Raw genomic sequence first — 17102 nt, 5'->3', positions numbered from 1 at the left:
GTCGCTGAACACCTTGGCCCTCCCCAGTCCCTGCCTCCCGGGTAGAGGTGGCTCACAAAGATGCCCGCTGACCTGAGGAGTGGGCAAGTTCCACCTTACAAGATTTACTGAGGCATCGCCCACCCCTGCAAGTTAATTTCTGATGCCTTTGCTTCAGAAGTCCACAGACACTGCCTGATCCCAAGACACCCATGGAGGCTGAGAGCAGCAAGCGTTTCTCATAATTTGTAGAAGGGGTTGGGGATGGGGTGGAGAACAGACAGTATTCTGCCCAGGCCCACAAAGCAGGTACCCCCAAAGTCTGGGGTTACCCATCTGCTGCCATCAGTGTTCTGCCTCCAGATCATCCAAAGTGGCAGAGGAATCCAGACTACTGGTTCTCAAACTGGCCACAACCCAGGGAAGCCATCAAGTGGAGGACGGGGTCGGGGAAGGGTTACGGAGAAGCTCTTGGGGATACATAGGCCATATGCTTTTGCCTCTGGAGGCCTAACAACTCCAGTGACCTCAGCCCTCGGCACTGTGGCCCTGGACTGGACCCCCTCCCACTTACCACAGTGCCCAGAAGGAGCCTGGGCACTTCTTGGGCAGTGCCTGCAGACTGCCCATGGGAGGGGCCAAGAGAGAAGAGGCGAGGCGAGGAGAGGCAAGCCCCTTGATGGCAAGGAGAGTTCTTGTCGGCCGCTGTATCCCCAGGGCCCGGCAGAGGCTGACACACAGCGCAGGGAATGCTAAGAAAAACAGCCGGCGGCAGGGAGTTGGCTGGTGGGCAAGTCACACGGGACACGGGGTGATGAGGGCGGGGCTTCTTCTATCTTCAGCCTTCATTCATTTATTCCTGCTTCACTGAATGAACATTTAAGGAATAGTTAATATAAGGCAAGGACAGAGCATGGCTCCAGATGAAAGCAGGAAGGGTAAGTGGGAGCAGAGGGAGGGGAATAAATGTTTACTGACTTCTGATTATGAACCAGACACAGACTTATGTTAAAACTGATGCTCTCTAGGAACTCAGTTCTGTTTTTTAAAAAGAAACATCTCAACAGGAAGCATAGTGAACACAGGTGAGAGTGGAGTGAGGAGTTGGTAGGGGGTCAGCTCTGAGGGACTGGGGTGCTGGGAGCCCAGGAGGCCTCCCTGTAGAGGAGACTGGTGTTAGAACAGGAGTCAGAGGGTCAGGGGCAGGTGACAGCAAGGCTGCCATGGGAGCCACTCACAGAGCGTCCACAGGCACAGAGACAACAGCTCTGTGGGGGGTGCTACCTCCCACCCTAAGGAGATCAGATTGGGACTGAGGCAGAGATCAGACTGGGACCTAGCCCGGAAAGGAACAGGAGCTGATCTGTGTTCCCTTCACTGAGAAGAGACAATGTATTACCGATTGCTCACTGAGAGAGAAACTTCCTCTTTTCTTTTCCTTTCCTTCCTTCCTGTCTTTCTTTTTTCTCCTCTGAGCTTTCACCCCCAACATAGCTCACAAACCCAGATGCCTACACAAGTAGGTGTGTCAGAGACTGTCTCCCCTGAAAGCTCCATCCCAGCTCGGGCACCTCCTGGAGGGCAGGCCCAGCGTGACCAGACCTGCCTGGTCTCCAAGGGAGGCTAGAAACCCACAAGCTGTGACGTCTCCCCATTTTTAAATTTCAGTAACCAGTTCAAAGTTGTAACAACCGCGGGGTGCGCTGTGGTTTGCCACCTGACATCAACATCACATCCTCCACGAGAGACACATGCGGGGAGGACAGACTCCGCAGAAGGAAGGCACATGTGAGAGGGGTGAGAAGACAGACATTTCTCAGGTGTCCTGGAGCCCAGCTTCTGCCTTGGTGTAGGGGCTGACCAAGCTGGAGCAGCGCCAGCCAGAGACAAGGCGGCAGTCTCCAGGTGTGACCCTGGCCTTGCCAAACCTCACAGCATGGGGAGGGGTCATGAACTCTCCGGCCACTGGTTCTGCTGCTTGCCGTCTTGCCCTCATCTTCTTTCCACTACTCTCTATCTTAATGAAATCGAGCTCATGTACCTTGAACACAGGAAACACGATCGAGTGGAAGATAATGAGGCCCCGAAGTGACTACACAACCCCCGGTGGATGGAGGCCAAAGCGCTGCCCTTGGTCACTACTTCCTGAGACGGTGGCTGCAGAATGTCCTGATGGGACTCCTGCCAGGCCTCAGCTCGGCAGCCCTCCAGATCTGACCTCAAGCGGGAAAACAGCAAGGTATTGATGGCTCCCGTTCAGTGAGGACCTATCCTGGGACTGTTCAGCTCAACAACAAATACTCCCAACTGATATTAGCCCCTGTGCAAGGATAAACTCGCCGGGCGGAGGAGAGGGCGGGGGATGGGGAGTTAAATCTGAAAGCATAACTCAGCATTTTCTAAACAGGAGGGCGCTCAGATCAGAGTAAGGTGTGCAGTCCTAGAGACGGCTGGTGGTGCCCCTCACCCCTTGCTTCTGCATACGCCTGCTGGGTGCAGAACAGAAACAGAATCTGAGGACTGAGCTCCTAGGTTTGTGCTTTGGCTCCTCAGCTCCTTAGCTGTGTGACCTCAAACACGTCCCTTAACCTCAGTTTCCTCATCTGTAAAATGGGCAGCATGATGATAATCCCACCTTGGGGGCTGCATGTGTGCCTGGCATGAGCAAGCAGCCCTGGGAGGGCTTTGTCATCTCCTGAGTCCAGAATAAATATTAATCATTCTGCCTCCTGGGGGACAATCCGATGATTTGAGGTGACTCCTGAGTCTCCAGGGTTCAATACTAAGTTAAGGAAATAACTGCTATTTCTGAACCATAACCCATAACTCTGACTGAGCCAGTGCTTCTGTTTTCCTGGCTCCACCAGGAGCTAAAGCACTGGCTCTGATTACTCCCCTCCTCACCCTTACCAGCCAACCTTTCCTTGCCAACTATTTCAAGCCTGAAATCACACTGCAAGGAGAGTTGTAAAAGCCTTGGCTTTTCTTGTCCCTTTTTCACATCTCCCTAGGGCAGCACAAGAAGCTGTTACCAAGGCAACCTGCATAGTTCAATCTCCGCGTGTTATTTGGAAATGGCCCCATTTCTCCCCTTGTGACAAAAACACCTGTGGCTGCCTTAGAAACCTTTCTAAGCCTACTGCTTAATGAGGAAATATGTTCTGACCCGATTAAGTTTTCTTTTCCCAGGATGATTTCGACTGTTAAATCAAGAAAGCAGACATTCGGTCACCTAACTTCCCACAGGACTTGACAAAAGCAAATCACCCATCATGCACTTCTCACTTGCCCCCAAACACCGTCGAACTGACCTGCCTTGACAATCTGAAAAGGTGGTATGTACCAGAAGTCTTCCAGAAGGAAGACTTCTTTTGTTTCCTTTATTTCTAAGCAATTTCTGGAGTTGGGATTGGGGTCGGAGATCCCTCCATACTTCCCAGTGCTAAATAGTTAAAACAGTGTGAAAGGCAGTAGAAAGAGTTCAAGGCTTGAGAGTCCAATATTCTGGATTTAAATCCCAGGTTGACCTTTTACTGGGCTTTAGACAGTAAAGAATCTGCCTGCAATGCAGGAGACCCAGGTTTGATCCCTGGGTTGGGAAGATACTCTGGAGAAGACTGGAGTGGCTACCTACTCCAGTATTCTTGTCTGGAGAATTCCATGGACTGGTAGAGGAGCCTGGCAGGACACAGTGCATGGAGTTGCAAAGACTCAGACATAACTGAGCAACTAACTCAACAACTTGACCTTTTACTAGTTATGTGACCTTGGGCAAATTATTCAGCCTCCTAATTCTGTTTCTTACTGGTAACACGGGAGTAACTCTACCAACTTCATGGGATGGTTATAAGAGTTTAGCAAGAAATAAACACGAAAACTTCTGGAGGTGCTAGGAAAACCACCAAGCCAGCGCTAGGTAGCATTAACTCATGCACTCTCACACTTTTTCAAAAGATGGGGAAACAGTGTCAGATTTTATTTTTGGGGGCTCCAAAATCACTGCAGATGGTGATTGCAGCCATGAAATTAAAAGACACTTACTCCTTGGAAGGAAGGTTATGACCAACCTAGATAGCATATTCAAAAGCAGAGACACGACTTTGCCAACAAAGGTCCGTCTAGTCAAGGCTATGGTTTTTCCTGTGGTCATGTATGGATGTGAGAGTTGGGCTGTGAAGAAAGCTGAGTGCCGAAGAATTGATGCTTTTGAACTGTGGTGTTGGAGAAGACTCTTGAGAGTCCCTTGGACTGCAAGGAGATCCAACCAGTCCATTCCAAAGGAGATCAGTCCTGGGTGTTCTTTGGAAGGAATGATGCTAAAGCTGAAACTCCAGTACTTTGGCCACCTCATGCGAAGAGTTGACTCATTGGAAAAGACTCTGATGCTGGGAGGGATTGGGGGCAGGAGGAGAAGGGGACGACAGAGGATGAGATGGCTGGATGGCATCACCGACTCGATGGATTTGAGTTTGAGTGAACTCCGGGAGTTGGTGATGGACAGGGAGGCCTGGCGTGCTGCAATTCATGGGGTCGCAGAGTTGGACATGACTCAACGACTGAACTGAATTGTTGTAAAGTGCTGCCCGACAACCCTTCAAGGCTCCCAGCTAGGCCCATGTGGGAGAACTCTGAAAGAGCAGGTTCCAGAAGGCAGCAAAGGATATGGCTTTCTGAAACAGACTCCAGACCAATCTGAACAAAGGTCCACACATATTAGGGGACCCATACATCTATGGGGGATGTATGGTCTCTCAGGACAAGGCTTTTGGAGCGCATTATCATCAGGACATTAATATTTACATGACTGGATGCTCCTCAGGCCCCTGAATAACTCCATCTGATGCCTCTTTCCCCAGAGACAGGTTCCAAGTGAGAAGACCCAGGGGTGAGGAGCCATTTACTGTGCCAAGGGCAGGAAGGCACCCATATCACCTTTTTTCTCCCCAAACTAGATTCCCCTCCCGACCTCCACTTCCAGCAGCCTTCCATCCTCACTTCTCCCCTCCAGGCTCGTTCCTTCACCTGTGAGGTCCACCACCAGGTTTGATCTAGTCATTGTTTAAATGTCTTTTAGGTGCATCCATCGCTATCCTTTCACAGACTCCAAAATGGGACTTCCTACCTCCAAATTGCCAGGCACCTAGGGATTAATGTTTTTTTAAACACTGCTTCTAACTCCATCCAACCTTCCCTGAAGCTCACCATCTATTTGCTTTCCCCTTCCCTCTTCTGTTTATCTCTCCACCACCTTGGCTGGGAAGAGTCTAAGCATAGCCTGACATGCTGTCAGGACCTGCACCTCCATCCTCTTTCCCCATGTGCCTCCTGAGCCCATTCCTGATGTTTTCCAAAACTTTATCAACCCCCCAGCGCTCAGGACACGTCACAGAGGCCATGCTCTGGGCGAAGGGGTAAGGGAAGAGCCGCACTCTCCCAGCTCAGTCTTCCCATTGACATTATGGGGGTCCCCAAGGCACCTTCCAGGAAGGCAGTTGGAAAACCCCAGCCCTGACCCCTCACTCCTGTTGATCCCCATCATCCCCTCCACCACCTGCCTTATCCCCCATCCTCCAGCAGGGCACAGAGGGAGTGAGCGAGGGCAGGCTCTGCACAGTAAACAGTACTTGGTTCTCACAGAGCACATGGGAAAGCTGGAGTGGTCTTTGGGAGAAGCAGTAAGGAGGGGCAGAGGTGGCTTACTTCATCCCCCTAGACCTCGGTCTCACCTGTAACACAGGAGTTTTACAAGGACAAATGAGTTGGTCCCAGGGAAAACTAACACCCTGTTCTCAGGCCAGGTTCAATAAAGGGTCGTGATTCTTATTACCATGGCTGAGTTCCCACATTCAGCCCATTCTGATGTTTTAACTCAAGCCCTTCTTACATGGACACTAAGGAGAGAAAACCTCAGATTTCTCCAGAGATCACATCAGTCAATAGGATGACAGAACTCAGATGGCTGGATGGAACTCAGATCAATAGCATTCAGCTTCAGTCAATACGATGGCCAAAAAAATAGGCCATCTAACAAGTAGCCCATTCTGGAAACTTCCCGACAGTAAAACACAGCCCAACCACTTAAGAGAAGCCTCCTGCTTGTCTGCCCTGCGGCTCTGATGTGAAAATAAAAACATGCTAAGCTATTTCACATCGAACTTTCATTTCTTTTTATTCCATCCCAACTGCTGAGATGACTCAGAAAGGATCTCGCTCTGCAGCTGGCAGCTTCCACCCCACCCCACACTTTCTCATCTGCAGACCAGGCTGAGCAAACAGGTTCAACCATCCCAAGGATCAAGATGAAGGTTAAGCCAAAGACACACTCAGGGCAAATAATAGGAATCTGTACAGGGTCATGCTACTGGGTCTGTTTTACCTCCAAGATGAGGGGCCTCGTTCTCCAAGCTGACCTGGGGCCATCCTAGGCTGGTATAGAGTGAGGCCAGCTCCAGACACTACCTCTGCCAGCCATGTCTGACCCTACAAATTTCTGGGTCCAGCAGAGGCAGGTAGGTGCGTTGTCGGGGTTGGGGGGGGGTGGCAATAGTGCAGTCACGGAAAAAGAGAAACCAGGCCTGAGCCTCCTCAACTCTACTCATGACTCAGGCAGCAATCTACAGAGGCCATCACCACACAGGTGAGACAGGGCTGAGCTGTATCAGCACCACGGTGAGCTCTAGACTCCTCTCCCTCCTGGTGCACAGGAGCCATAGGAGCCAGGGTCTCTGGCAGCTTCCTGCCTGGTTTTAGCAGACTCAGCCTTCTCCAGCACTCTTCCACATCCTCCAGGAAAATCCAGAGAACACAGTCAATCAGGGCTGCTGAAGACTGGTTTTTAAAACACCCAGTGTTTGGTATCACACTCAAAACCTTGTGCTCTTCAGCTTGGCATTCAAGGCCCTGCACCAGCAGAGCCTGAGCCTCCTCTTCCAGCTATATCTCCCTCCACGCCTCCATGGGCTGTGGACTCCACTTGACTCTCTGTTCTACCTATTCCCAGAACAAACTAAAAGCTTCCGATCACCTGGCAAATATTCCGCATCTAAAAAGATCAATAAGATGGGGACCCTGTCCTCTAGGAACCCCAAGGTTTGCCGCTCTGTCTTTGCTCTTACTATTCTGTCCGCCTAGCCTGGAATTTCTTCCCTATGCCTTCTCCAGCTTGAAAATGCCTGGTGATCCCTTATTGTCAGCTATCTCGGAAGTATTCCTTGCTCTTTTCCCAAAGACATCATCCTGCCCTCCCATGGTGCTCTTTACATGAAGTGAAGTGAAAGTATTAGTCACTCAGGTGTCCAACTCTTTGCAAGCCCATGGATCTTCCAGGCTCCTCTATCCATGGAATTCTCCAGGCAAGAATACTGGACTGGATAGCCATTCCCTTTGCCAGGGGATCTTCTCAACCCAGGGATTGAACCCAGATCTCCCACACTGCAGGTGGATTTTTTACTGAGCTACCAGAGAAGCCCAACACACCATGCAGCAATGTCTATGTAGGAATCAGCATGATTCTCCAGCAAGACTGGGAGATTCCCAAGGGCCCAGCATATGTCTCATTCACGCCTGCCTGCCTGCACCAAGGTCAAGGCCTATGCATGCACGAGGTCTCCAGTGAGTGCTGACAGCAGGGGGACCTTCTGTTTTTGGCAGACTTAGAGGACCAGGGTCCAGACTTACTCTGCTGCTTCAAACAACTCCAAACCAGACAAAATAAATGTAACAACAGTTTCCAGACACTGGATGTGAGGCAACAGAGGATGGATTCCTCAGAGGGTCAGAGCAAACGAGGTTAGTTCTTCTCGTCCCAACTCTAGACAGTTTCCAGGCCATGGCACAGGGAGGGGGTATCCAGGAAAAGTCCAACAGTCTCCCCAAGTTGGGAAGAGAGAGCTGGGACTCTAGGTAGCCAGAGTTCACAGGAGACAGATACACACAGAGAGATCTGTGGAAATCTGCAGGAGATCCCCCTCCATGTTTCTGCTGAGTGTTGACAGTACTGGTCAGGATTAGAGCGAACAATCCTTGAGCCTCACATTGAGCCAAGACTAATTTGTGCCCCAACCCACCAGAGTGGAATTACCTCGTAACTCACAGAACATCAGTAGGGCACTGAACATGGCGTTGCTTGGTAGTGTGAAAATTAATGGTGGTATAAAGGCTGGTCTCAGCTATCACTGCTGAACAGTAAGCCTTCAAAAGATCACACCATTTTCAAGTAACTTAACTGTCCTCAAACAATTCCAAGACTATTTATAAAAATACAAAAGTAACCAGAACCCAACAGGGCAAAATTCCCAACATTCAACATCTAAACAAAAATTTTCAAATATACCAAGAAGAAAATATAATCTATAATGAGGGGAAAACCAATCAGTAGAAACAGATTCAAAAATATAGATAATATAACTAGCACACAAGGACATTAAAATGGTTCCTATAATTATCTTCCATATACTCAAAATGCAAAAGAAGATTAAGCATGTTAAGCAGTGACAAAAAAATAAAAGACCCAAATCAAACTTCTAGAAATGGAAACTACAAATGTCTGATATAAACCATGCCATACGGAAATAAGAGCAGATTAGACACTACAGAAGGAAAGATCGATGAACTTGAAGAAACAGAAACTATGCAAAAGCAACCACACACATACACACACAAACCGGGGAAAAGGTAAATTCAGCATCAGACAGCTGTGGAACAACTTTAAGAATACTAAAATACATGTGACGGCATTTTCCAAAAAGGGGAGAGAGAATAGAGAAAATCCCTAAAGAATGACTAGTTGAAAAATTTCCAAATGTGATGAAAGCTTTAAATTCACAGATACAAAAACTCAATTAACTCAAGCACAAGAAATATGAAAACTACCCAAAAAGTGAAAGTGAAAGTCACTCAGTCATGTCCGATTCTTTGTGACCTCATGGACTAAACAGTCCATGAAATTCTCCAGGCCGGAATACTGGAGTGGGTAGCCTTTCCCTTCTCCAGGGGATCTTCTGAACCCAGGGTTCAAACCCAGGTCTCCCACATTGCAGGTGGATTCTTTACCAGCTGAGCCACAAGGAATGCCCAAAACTAACCAAGGCACATAATAATTCAATCATTTAAAATTAGTCATGAGACTTCGCGGTGCGGTCGTCTGAGGCGGTCGTGTCCCGGCGGCTGCGGCCATGGCGACGGTGCGGGAGAAGGCGGCGGCGCTGAACCTGTCGGCTTTCCAGAGTCCGGTGCAGAGGCCTCCCGAAAAGTTACACTCCGCCCCCGCCCCTCTCTGTAGCTGCTATGCAGGATGCTTATAGGATAAGCGTTTCAGTGTAGCCCAGAAGCCATTTGGAGCCACATATGTTTGGAGCAGCATTATAAACACTCTTCAAACACAGGTGGAGGTGAAAAAACGAAGGCACCATTTAAAAAGACACAATGACTGCTTTGTTGGTTCAGAAGCTGTGGATGTCATTTTTTCTCACCTAATGCAGAATAAATATTTTGGTGATGTAGATATTCCTCGGGCCAAAGTGGTAAGAGTTTGTCAGGCACTTATGGACTGCAAAGTATTTGAAGCAGTTCCAACCAAAGTCTTCGGAAAAGACAAAAAACCCACATTTGAAGATAGTAGCTGCAGCCTTTATAGATTCACAACGACACCTAACCAAGACAGTCAGTTAGGGAAAGAAAACAAAGTATGTTCACCTTCCAGATATGCAGATACATTATTTAAGTCCTCTGACATCAGATCCACAAGTTTAGAGGCTCTGTGGGAAAACCTGAGTTTAAAGCCTGCCGACTCTCCTCGTGTAAATATCTCTGCAACCTTGTCTCCACAAGTTATTAATGAAGTGTGGCAAGAAGAAACAATAGGGCGACTGCTCCAGCTTATAGACCTTCCTCTCCTTGACTCCCTCCTCAAACGGCAAGAGATGATACCTAAAGTTAGTCAGCCTAAGAGGCAGCTTGACTTGGTCAACAACAGGAACTATCTGGATCGAGGGATTCTCAAGGCTTACAGTGATTCTCAGGAAGATGAGTGGCTCTCTTCAGCAATTGATTGCTTGGAATACCTTCCAGACCAGATGGTGGTAGACATAAGCAGAAACTTTCCTGAGCAACCAGATAGAATAGACTTAGTGAAAGAACTTCTGTTTGATGCCATTAGCAAATATTACAGTAGTAGGGAACCTCTGTTAAATCACTTATCTGATGTTCATAATGGAACTGCAGAACTCCTAGTGAATGGGAAGACTGAAATAGCATTAGAAGCTACTCAGCTCTTTCTAAAGCTTTTGGATTCCCAAAATAGAGAAGAATTTAGAAGACTGCTGTATTTCATGGCTGTTGCAGCACATCCTTCTGAATTTAAATTACAGCAAGAAAGTGACAACCGAATGGTTGTGAAAAGGATATTCTCAAAAGCTATTGTTCACAATAAAAATTTATCCAAAGGCAAAACTGATCTTCTGGTGCTCTTTTTAATGGATCATCAAAAAGATGTTTTTAAGATTCCTGGAACTCTACATAAAATTGTCAGTATTAAGCTCATGGACATTCAGAAAGGAAGAGATCCAAACAGAGACGCAGGATATATTTATTGCCAGAGAATTGATCGAAGTGATTATTCTGACCATACAAGGAAGACAACCAAGGATGAGCTATTGAATTTACTAAAAAATATTGATGAGGATTCAAAACTTTCCACCAAAGAGAAGAAAAAATTGTTAGGTCAATTCTATAAGTGTCACCCAGACGTGTTTATTGAGTATTTTGGGGACTGAGTTTCCAGTATCTGTATATAACTTGTGCATTTTAAGAATAAATTATGTATCCTAAAGATTCAATCATATTGTAATATTAGATGTTCCTCTAAGTATGAAACTGTACTTAATAAAACATTTTTTGTATAAAAAAATAAATAAATAAATAAAATAAAATTAGTCATGAAAGTAGCCAGAAGTAAAAAAGAATGAACAGGTGAACTTCATAAAATAAAAATGACAGCAGATTACTCATATGAAACAATGCAAGCCAAAAGACACCAGAACCACATCTTAAAATGCTGAGAAAAATATAATCGACTTAGTGACATGTATGACAACAAGAGTATAAAGGCCACGAGGGAGGAAATGAGAATATACTATGTAAGGTTTTTATACTACATGTAAAATAATACAAGATCACTTGCTTGTAGACTATGACAAGTTATGACACATATCATGAATCTTAAAGCAACTACGTAAAAAAAAAAAAAAAAAAACTAATAAACTGACAAAGGCAATAAAATGGAATTAAAAAAAAACTACTTGATCCCAAATTACTCAGAAAAAAAAAGGGAGGATATAAGAAGAAAAAACAGGACAGATTGAAAACAAACAGCAAGATGATCCAACCAGAGTTAACCCATCAGAGGTAAACCTGGCAGAGAGTTGTACCCTGGGCCCCAGATGCCAGCAGATCCCCATGCACAGCACTACACAGTGACAAGAGAATCCGCCAGGCCCCAGCACCCAGCATCCCATGTGCCTCACACTTAAGGCCTGTCCCTCAGGTGACTGACTGCACCCCACTGAGGAGACTCTGACACAATGTTCTCCAGATGGGTAGACTCACACTTCATCCTGGACTCAGAGCACACCTGTCAGAGGGAATTGTATGGAAAACATCCCAGTTGACATGCTCAGGTTAAATTAAAACGCATGATCTGAAGCAAGTACAGTACAAAGACTTTCAGAGTTAAACTTAACTACAGTAATAATCACATTAAAAGTAAATGGCCTAAATATCCCAATTAAAAGGCAGAAATTAAAGGCTAAATTTACAAAATGCAAAGCTCATCTATATGCTGCCTACAAGAAATTCACTTTAAATGTAAAGACACAAACAATTCAAAAGCAAAAGGATGTAAAGAGATACACCACACAAACACTAATTTTTAAAATACCTATCCATTTATTTAATTGTGATAAAATATACATAACATTTTCCATTTAAAACATTTAATGTGTACAGTTTTGTAACATTAAATACATCACACTGTTGTATTTCACCACCATCTACCTCCAGAACTTTTCTATTATCTCAGACTGAAACTTGTACTTCTTAAACATTAACTCCCATTCCTCCCTTTCCTGTGCCCTTGACAACCATCATTCTTCTTTCTGATTCTATGAATTTACTACTCCAGGTACCTTATATATGAGGTTGTTGTTCAGTCACTACCATCTCTTTGCAACCCCATAGACTGTAGTCCACCAGACTCTTGTCTATGGGATCTTCCAGGCAAGAATACTGGAGTGGGTTGACATTTCCTTTTCCAGGGGATCTTCCTGACCCAGGCTGAACTGGAATCGTCTGCATTGTTAGGAGGATCATTTACCCTTTAGTGACTGACTTATTTCACTTAGCATTATTGCTTCAACTTTCATCCATGTTGTCAAAACTTTCCTTCATTCTTAAAGCTGAATGATGTTCTGCTGTGTGCAGGTATCACATTCAGTTTACCAATTCATCTGTCAGTGGACCCTTGCGTTGCTTCTACCTTTTGGTTATCGTGAATGATGCTGCCAGAAACACTGGTGTACAGATACCTGAGTCTGTTTACATTTCTTTAGGGTATATACTCAGAATTGGAATTGCTAGATCACATGGTAATTCTATCTTTAATTTTTTGAGGAACTGCCATACTGTTTTCCACAGCAGCTGTACACTTTACACATTTCCACCAGCAATACAAGAAAGGGATCCATCTGAGCCACTGGGCTTCCTTGGTGGCTCAGATGGTAAAGAGTCTGCCTGCAACGCAGGAGACCCAGGTTCAATCCCTGGGTCAGAAGATCCCCCGGAGAAGGAAATGGCAACCCACTCCAATATTCTTGCCTGGAAAATTACATGGACGGAGGAGCCTGGCAGGCTACAGTCCATGGAGTCGCAGAGTCAGACACGACTGAGCCACTAACACTTGCCAATACTTCAAATGGTTTTCTTTTTTCTTTAACAATTGTTATTCTAATGAGTGAGAAGTGGTAGCTCCTTGTCATTTGATTCACATTTCCCTAATGACTAGTGATATTGAGTATCTTCATGTGCTTATTGGCCATCGGTATATCATCCTTGGAGAAATGTCTATTCAAGACCTTTGTCAAATTTAACCTTGTTTTTTCACTGTTGAGCTGTAGAAGTTCTTCAAATATTCTGATATCAATCCATTAGCACTAATTGTTTTTAATTTGGATTGGCTATATTAATACAACACAAAGTAGATTTCAGAACAAAGAATATTACCAGGGATTAAAAGGGTCATTTCATGATAAAGGAGGTCAATTCATCAAAAGAACCTAACACTCCTAAATGTTTTAAGTGAATTATAACAATTCAAATCATACAAACTACATCCTCCATTTACAACAAAGTTAACTTAGAAATCAATGTTCACTAGGCGGAAGAAGAACAAAATAATAGCATAATGCTGACTTTCCTCTTTTACTACTTGTAATTCCACCCAGGAAGGAGCAGATAAATTAGCAAGACTTACATGTCTTCAATGCTAGGCATACCTGACCTGGGTCATTTGTTTCATTTTCTTGGTTCAGTCTTCCCTCTTCTCCCTACCCTAAACTCCAAGGACTGCACTTGTAAGCCACAGCTAAATTACAACAATCAAGCTGTTTGGTGTTTGCTCAAGCCTTTCACATAAACCAATGAAAAGGAAGAGAAATGTAATGGAGCAAACACCTACTTAATAAACCTCCTTTATAGTCCCCAAACCTCAGAGACACTGTTGCCTTTACAGAGATCTCTCTGTCATGGGACAACTATGCAGAAATAAACTGGAGCCTTCTGAAAACCCCAAACTCTAAGGAGAAACTGAACAATTTCCAGACAGAAATCCAATCAGATTAAAACAAGGTCTTTGCTGACCTGATTAGGTCAGTCTGGAAAAACCCTACCAGCACTGGACAACAGTGTCCAAGAGATGATTCATACAGCTGGTTACTCTGATGCCCTTTTCACAGCAGATTAGCAAATTACATAGCAATAAGCAAAAAGACAATAAGACCCCTTAGGAAAAATTTCACTTCCAAGCTCAACAAATCTACAAACTCCTTTTTTGTAAAGCAGTGCTTCCAAATTTGCCTTACAGTAAGAATCACTGAGTTTAAGCGTTAAAAATACAAATTCCTACGTCCTTCTGGGCTTCCCTGGTGGCTCAATCGGTAAAGAATCCACCTTCAATACGGGAGACCTGGGTTTGATCCCTGGGTTGGAAAAATCCCCTGGAAGAGGGCATGGCAATCCACTCCATTATTGTTGCCTGGAGAATCTCCATAGACAGAGGAGCCTAGTGGGCTACAGTCCATGGGATTGCAAAAAGATGGACATGACTGAGCGACTAAGCACAGAACAGAACATGCCCTAGAGAACCTAAGCAAGAATATCTGGAGGTGGGGCTCCATATCTTTGACAAGCATTACAGATGCTTAACAGCCAGCAAATACATTAGCTTGGAAATAAGGCTCACACACAGGTTAAAACTCCCAATGTGGCCACTTACTGGCTGCAGCACTCCATCTAACATCTCTAGGTCTCCCTCACTTCATCCGCAAAATGGGCTCACCACCTACCTTGAACTGTTTCCAGAATTCTTGCTAACTGCTACTGCTAAGTTACTTCAGTCGTGTCCGACCCTGTGTGACCCATAGACGGCAGCCCACCAGGCTCCCCCGTCCCTGGGATTCTCAAGGCAAGAACACTGGAGTGGGTTGCCATTTCCTTCTCCAATGCATGAAAGTGAAAAGTGAAAGTGAAGTCACTCAGTCGTGTCCGACTCTTAGCGACCCATGGACTGCAGCCTACCAGGCTCCTCCGTCCATGGGATTTTCCAGGCAAGAGTACTGGAATGGGGTGCCATTGCCTTCTCCAGAATCCTTATATGTTCACAAAGCCCCTAGAACACTGCCAAAAGCACAGGGCAGCAAGGTAAAAAAGCAGAGCTATTGCTACCTTGAAATAAAACAAAAAAGCCATAGAAGCTGTCCAAATGAAATCTACTAAGAAAAATTTCAATCTAATGGAAACTACAAAGGCATCAAGCCAGATTTCTGGCATGATCTAGGGGGAAAAGCTTTTCTAGGCACTATGACTGCCAAGAATGCTAACTTTCTCACTCCAGGGTCCAGAACTTCACTGCAAGTCCTCTCTCCCATCCAGAACCAGAGTTCAGGCCTGCGCAGGGTCACAGCTTTGGACAACAACCATAGAAAGTCTTTCCTTCCCAAGTCCCTCTGTCACCACCACCTGCAGCTCTAGGACCAACAACAGTCAGAGACCTGACAGTCAAGTGGAAGCATCTTGGTTGCACCAGTAGGAGATGGGACTCCTGAGTAAGAGGCAGGCAGCCAATGAAGAGGGTGGGAAAGGCCTCAGTCACAAACAGTAGTATCACTAGGACACTGCCGAAGTCTGTAAAGTTTCCAGAGTTAAGGTGGGGCATTCTCAGGGTGAGTGACCCAGATACTGGACAGCTGAGAAAGCACTGACTTGCTGAAACCCTGAGGTGCAGAGTCAAACACACACCCACTCACCCACCCTCTTGGAACCCAGGAGGAACCAGGCACACCTTGGAGATACACAAGCACCAATGACCTTTGTACCCTGCCGGCCCAGAACTAGGGATTGGTCAGTGATGCTGGGACAAGAATACAGGATAAGAACAGATCCAAGCTGCAAAGGTCGATCCTCACTGCCCTGGAGAAAGGGCACAACCCAAAGGGTTACAGACCAGAGCGTCATTTGGACTCCACTCTGCAGCCAGACTGCCGCTGGCAAGTCACCGCACTCATACCTCTTTCCCCACCTGTACGATGGGCAACCTGATTCTAATGTCACCAGAAGTGTGACTGGCAAGACGCTCAAGTACGGGGTGGAGGGAAAAAAGCGAACAGTGATGGGTGAAGCGAGGCTGGACACCGGACCTGGGCGGGGAGCTCGAGTACTGCCTCCCTCCCGCGGTTCCACTGCACCGGGCAGGAACGCCGGTCCCGGCGGGAGTCACGCGTCCCTCGCGCCCAATCACCAGCCTTTGCCAGGTGAAGTGGGCACGCCCGGGGACGCGCCGGGAGCGACGGCCAGCGCCGCCCCCATTCCCATCCTCGCCCCTCCCCAGATCCGACTCACGTACCCCAAGCCGCCTCCGCAGCTGCCACAGCCGTCGGGGGGTTAAATCGCAGCCTAAGCCCACATTTCCGGAACCGACGAGGCCCGCCCCCTCCCGCCGGAAGTGACCCCTTCAACGTCCGGGCGCTGGGAGCCGAGTCCTACGTCACTCTTCCCGCAGCACGTTGGGCGCGCTGCAGGCCTCTGAGTCACCACGATAGCGTACCCCCGCCCCCCCCGCGCCCCCAGAACCCCCGGGAACACTCGCCGCCACCCGGGGGACCACACCCACGGGAGGGCCCACGAGATCCCTCCCGTGAGAGGGGAGGCTGGCCCCGCCCCCACAAGCCATTGCCCCGCCCCCAGAAGGGACACCGCCCATTGGAAGGCCCTGGGCGAGTGCGCATGCGCAGGTTTCCGCGGATTCTGTGACAGAAGAGAGATGGTCTCCTTTTTTTTTTCTTCCAAACAGTACCTGACCTTCAGGGTAAGACTTAAAGTGGCCCAAAGGAGACCCAAAGGGAAACGAATGGAATTCCAGCACCAAGGGGACTCCCTCGACGGTCTGAGCTCAGACTTAGGAATCCCCACGCCAGGACTGAAGTGATCAGTGTCCTAAGTGTCCCCAAACAGCAGTGGCTGTCAAACTGGAACTGACTGGCTGGCTCCTCAAAACAACTGAGTAGCTTCTGAAAAGTAATCTGTTTCCCAAGGCCCTCATTTGTTTATTTCAGTCTCTCGGTCGTGTCCCACTCTTTGCGACCCCATGGACTGAAGCACGCCAGGCCTCCCTGTCCATCATCAAATCCCGGAGCTCACTCAGACTCATGTCGATCGAGTCGGTGATGCCATTCAACTATCTCATCTTCTGTCGTCCCCTTCTCGTCCTGCGTTCAGTCTTGCCCAGCATCTAAGGGCTTTTCTAAGGAGTCAGTTCTTTTCATCAGGTGGCCAAAGTATTGGAGCTTCAGCTTCAG

The 17102-nt window shown here is 47.0% G+C and overlaps 2 protein-coding genes across 4 annotated transcripts in view; one reads left to right on the top strand and one right to left on the bottom strand.

Annotated features, from left to right (window-relative positions):
* The window catches only part of VPS37C (VPS37C subunit of ESCRT-I), a 32064-nt gene extending 15832 nt beyond the window's left edge, over positions 1-16232 (bottom strand). For 2 of the 3 annotated variants that reach the window (XM_086383774.1, XM_086383776.1), the window contains exon 1: positions 16151-16232. The gene's annotated coding sequence lies outside the window, so the exon portion shown is untranslated. Of the gene's footprint in view, positions 1-553; positions 725-16150 lie in introns of those variants that run through there. The other variant, XM_086383775.1, reaches the window with a different exon arrangement.
* Positions 6147-10907, top strand: LOC147342150 (DEP domain-containing protein 7-like). The gene is made up of 2 exons (XM_086383778.1): positions 6147-9225; positions 9289-10907. The coding sequence occupies exons 1-2, from the start codon at positions 9153-9155 to the stop codon at positions 10749-10751; spliced, it is 1536 nt and encodes a 511-aa protein (XP_086239904.1). The 5' UTR covers positions 6147-9152; the 3' UTR covers positions 10752-10907.
* Positions 16233-17102: the final 870 nt, after the last annotated feature.

Source organism: Bos grunniens, chromosome 29 (genome assembly GCF_055505025.1).
Source record: "Bos grunniens cultivar Pamir isolate PY7600 chromosome 29, Bosgru_T2T1.0, whole genome shotgun sequence".
In the NCBI taxonomy this organism is placed as follows: domain Eukaryota; kingdom Metazoa; phylum Chordata; class Mammalia; order Artiodactyla; family Bovidae; genus Bos; species Bos grunniens.
The sequence above is the reverse complement of the archived record's forward strand: the minus strand, read 5'-3'. Positions and strand labels throughout refer to the sequence as shown.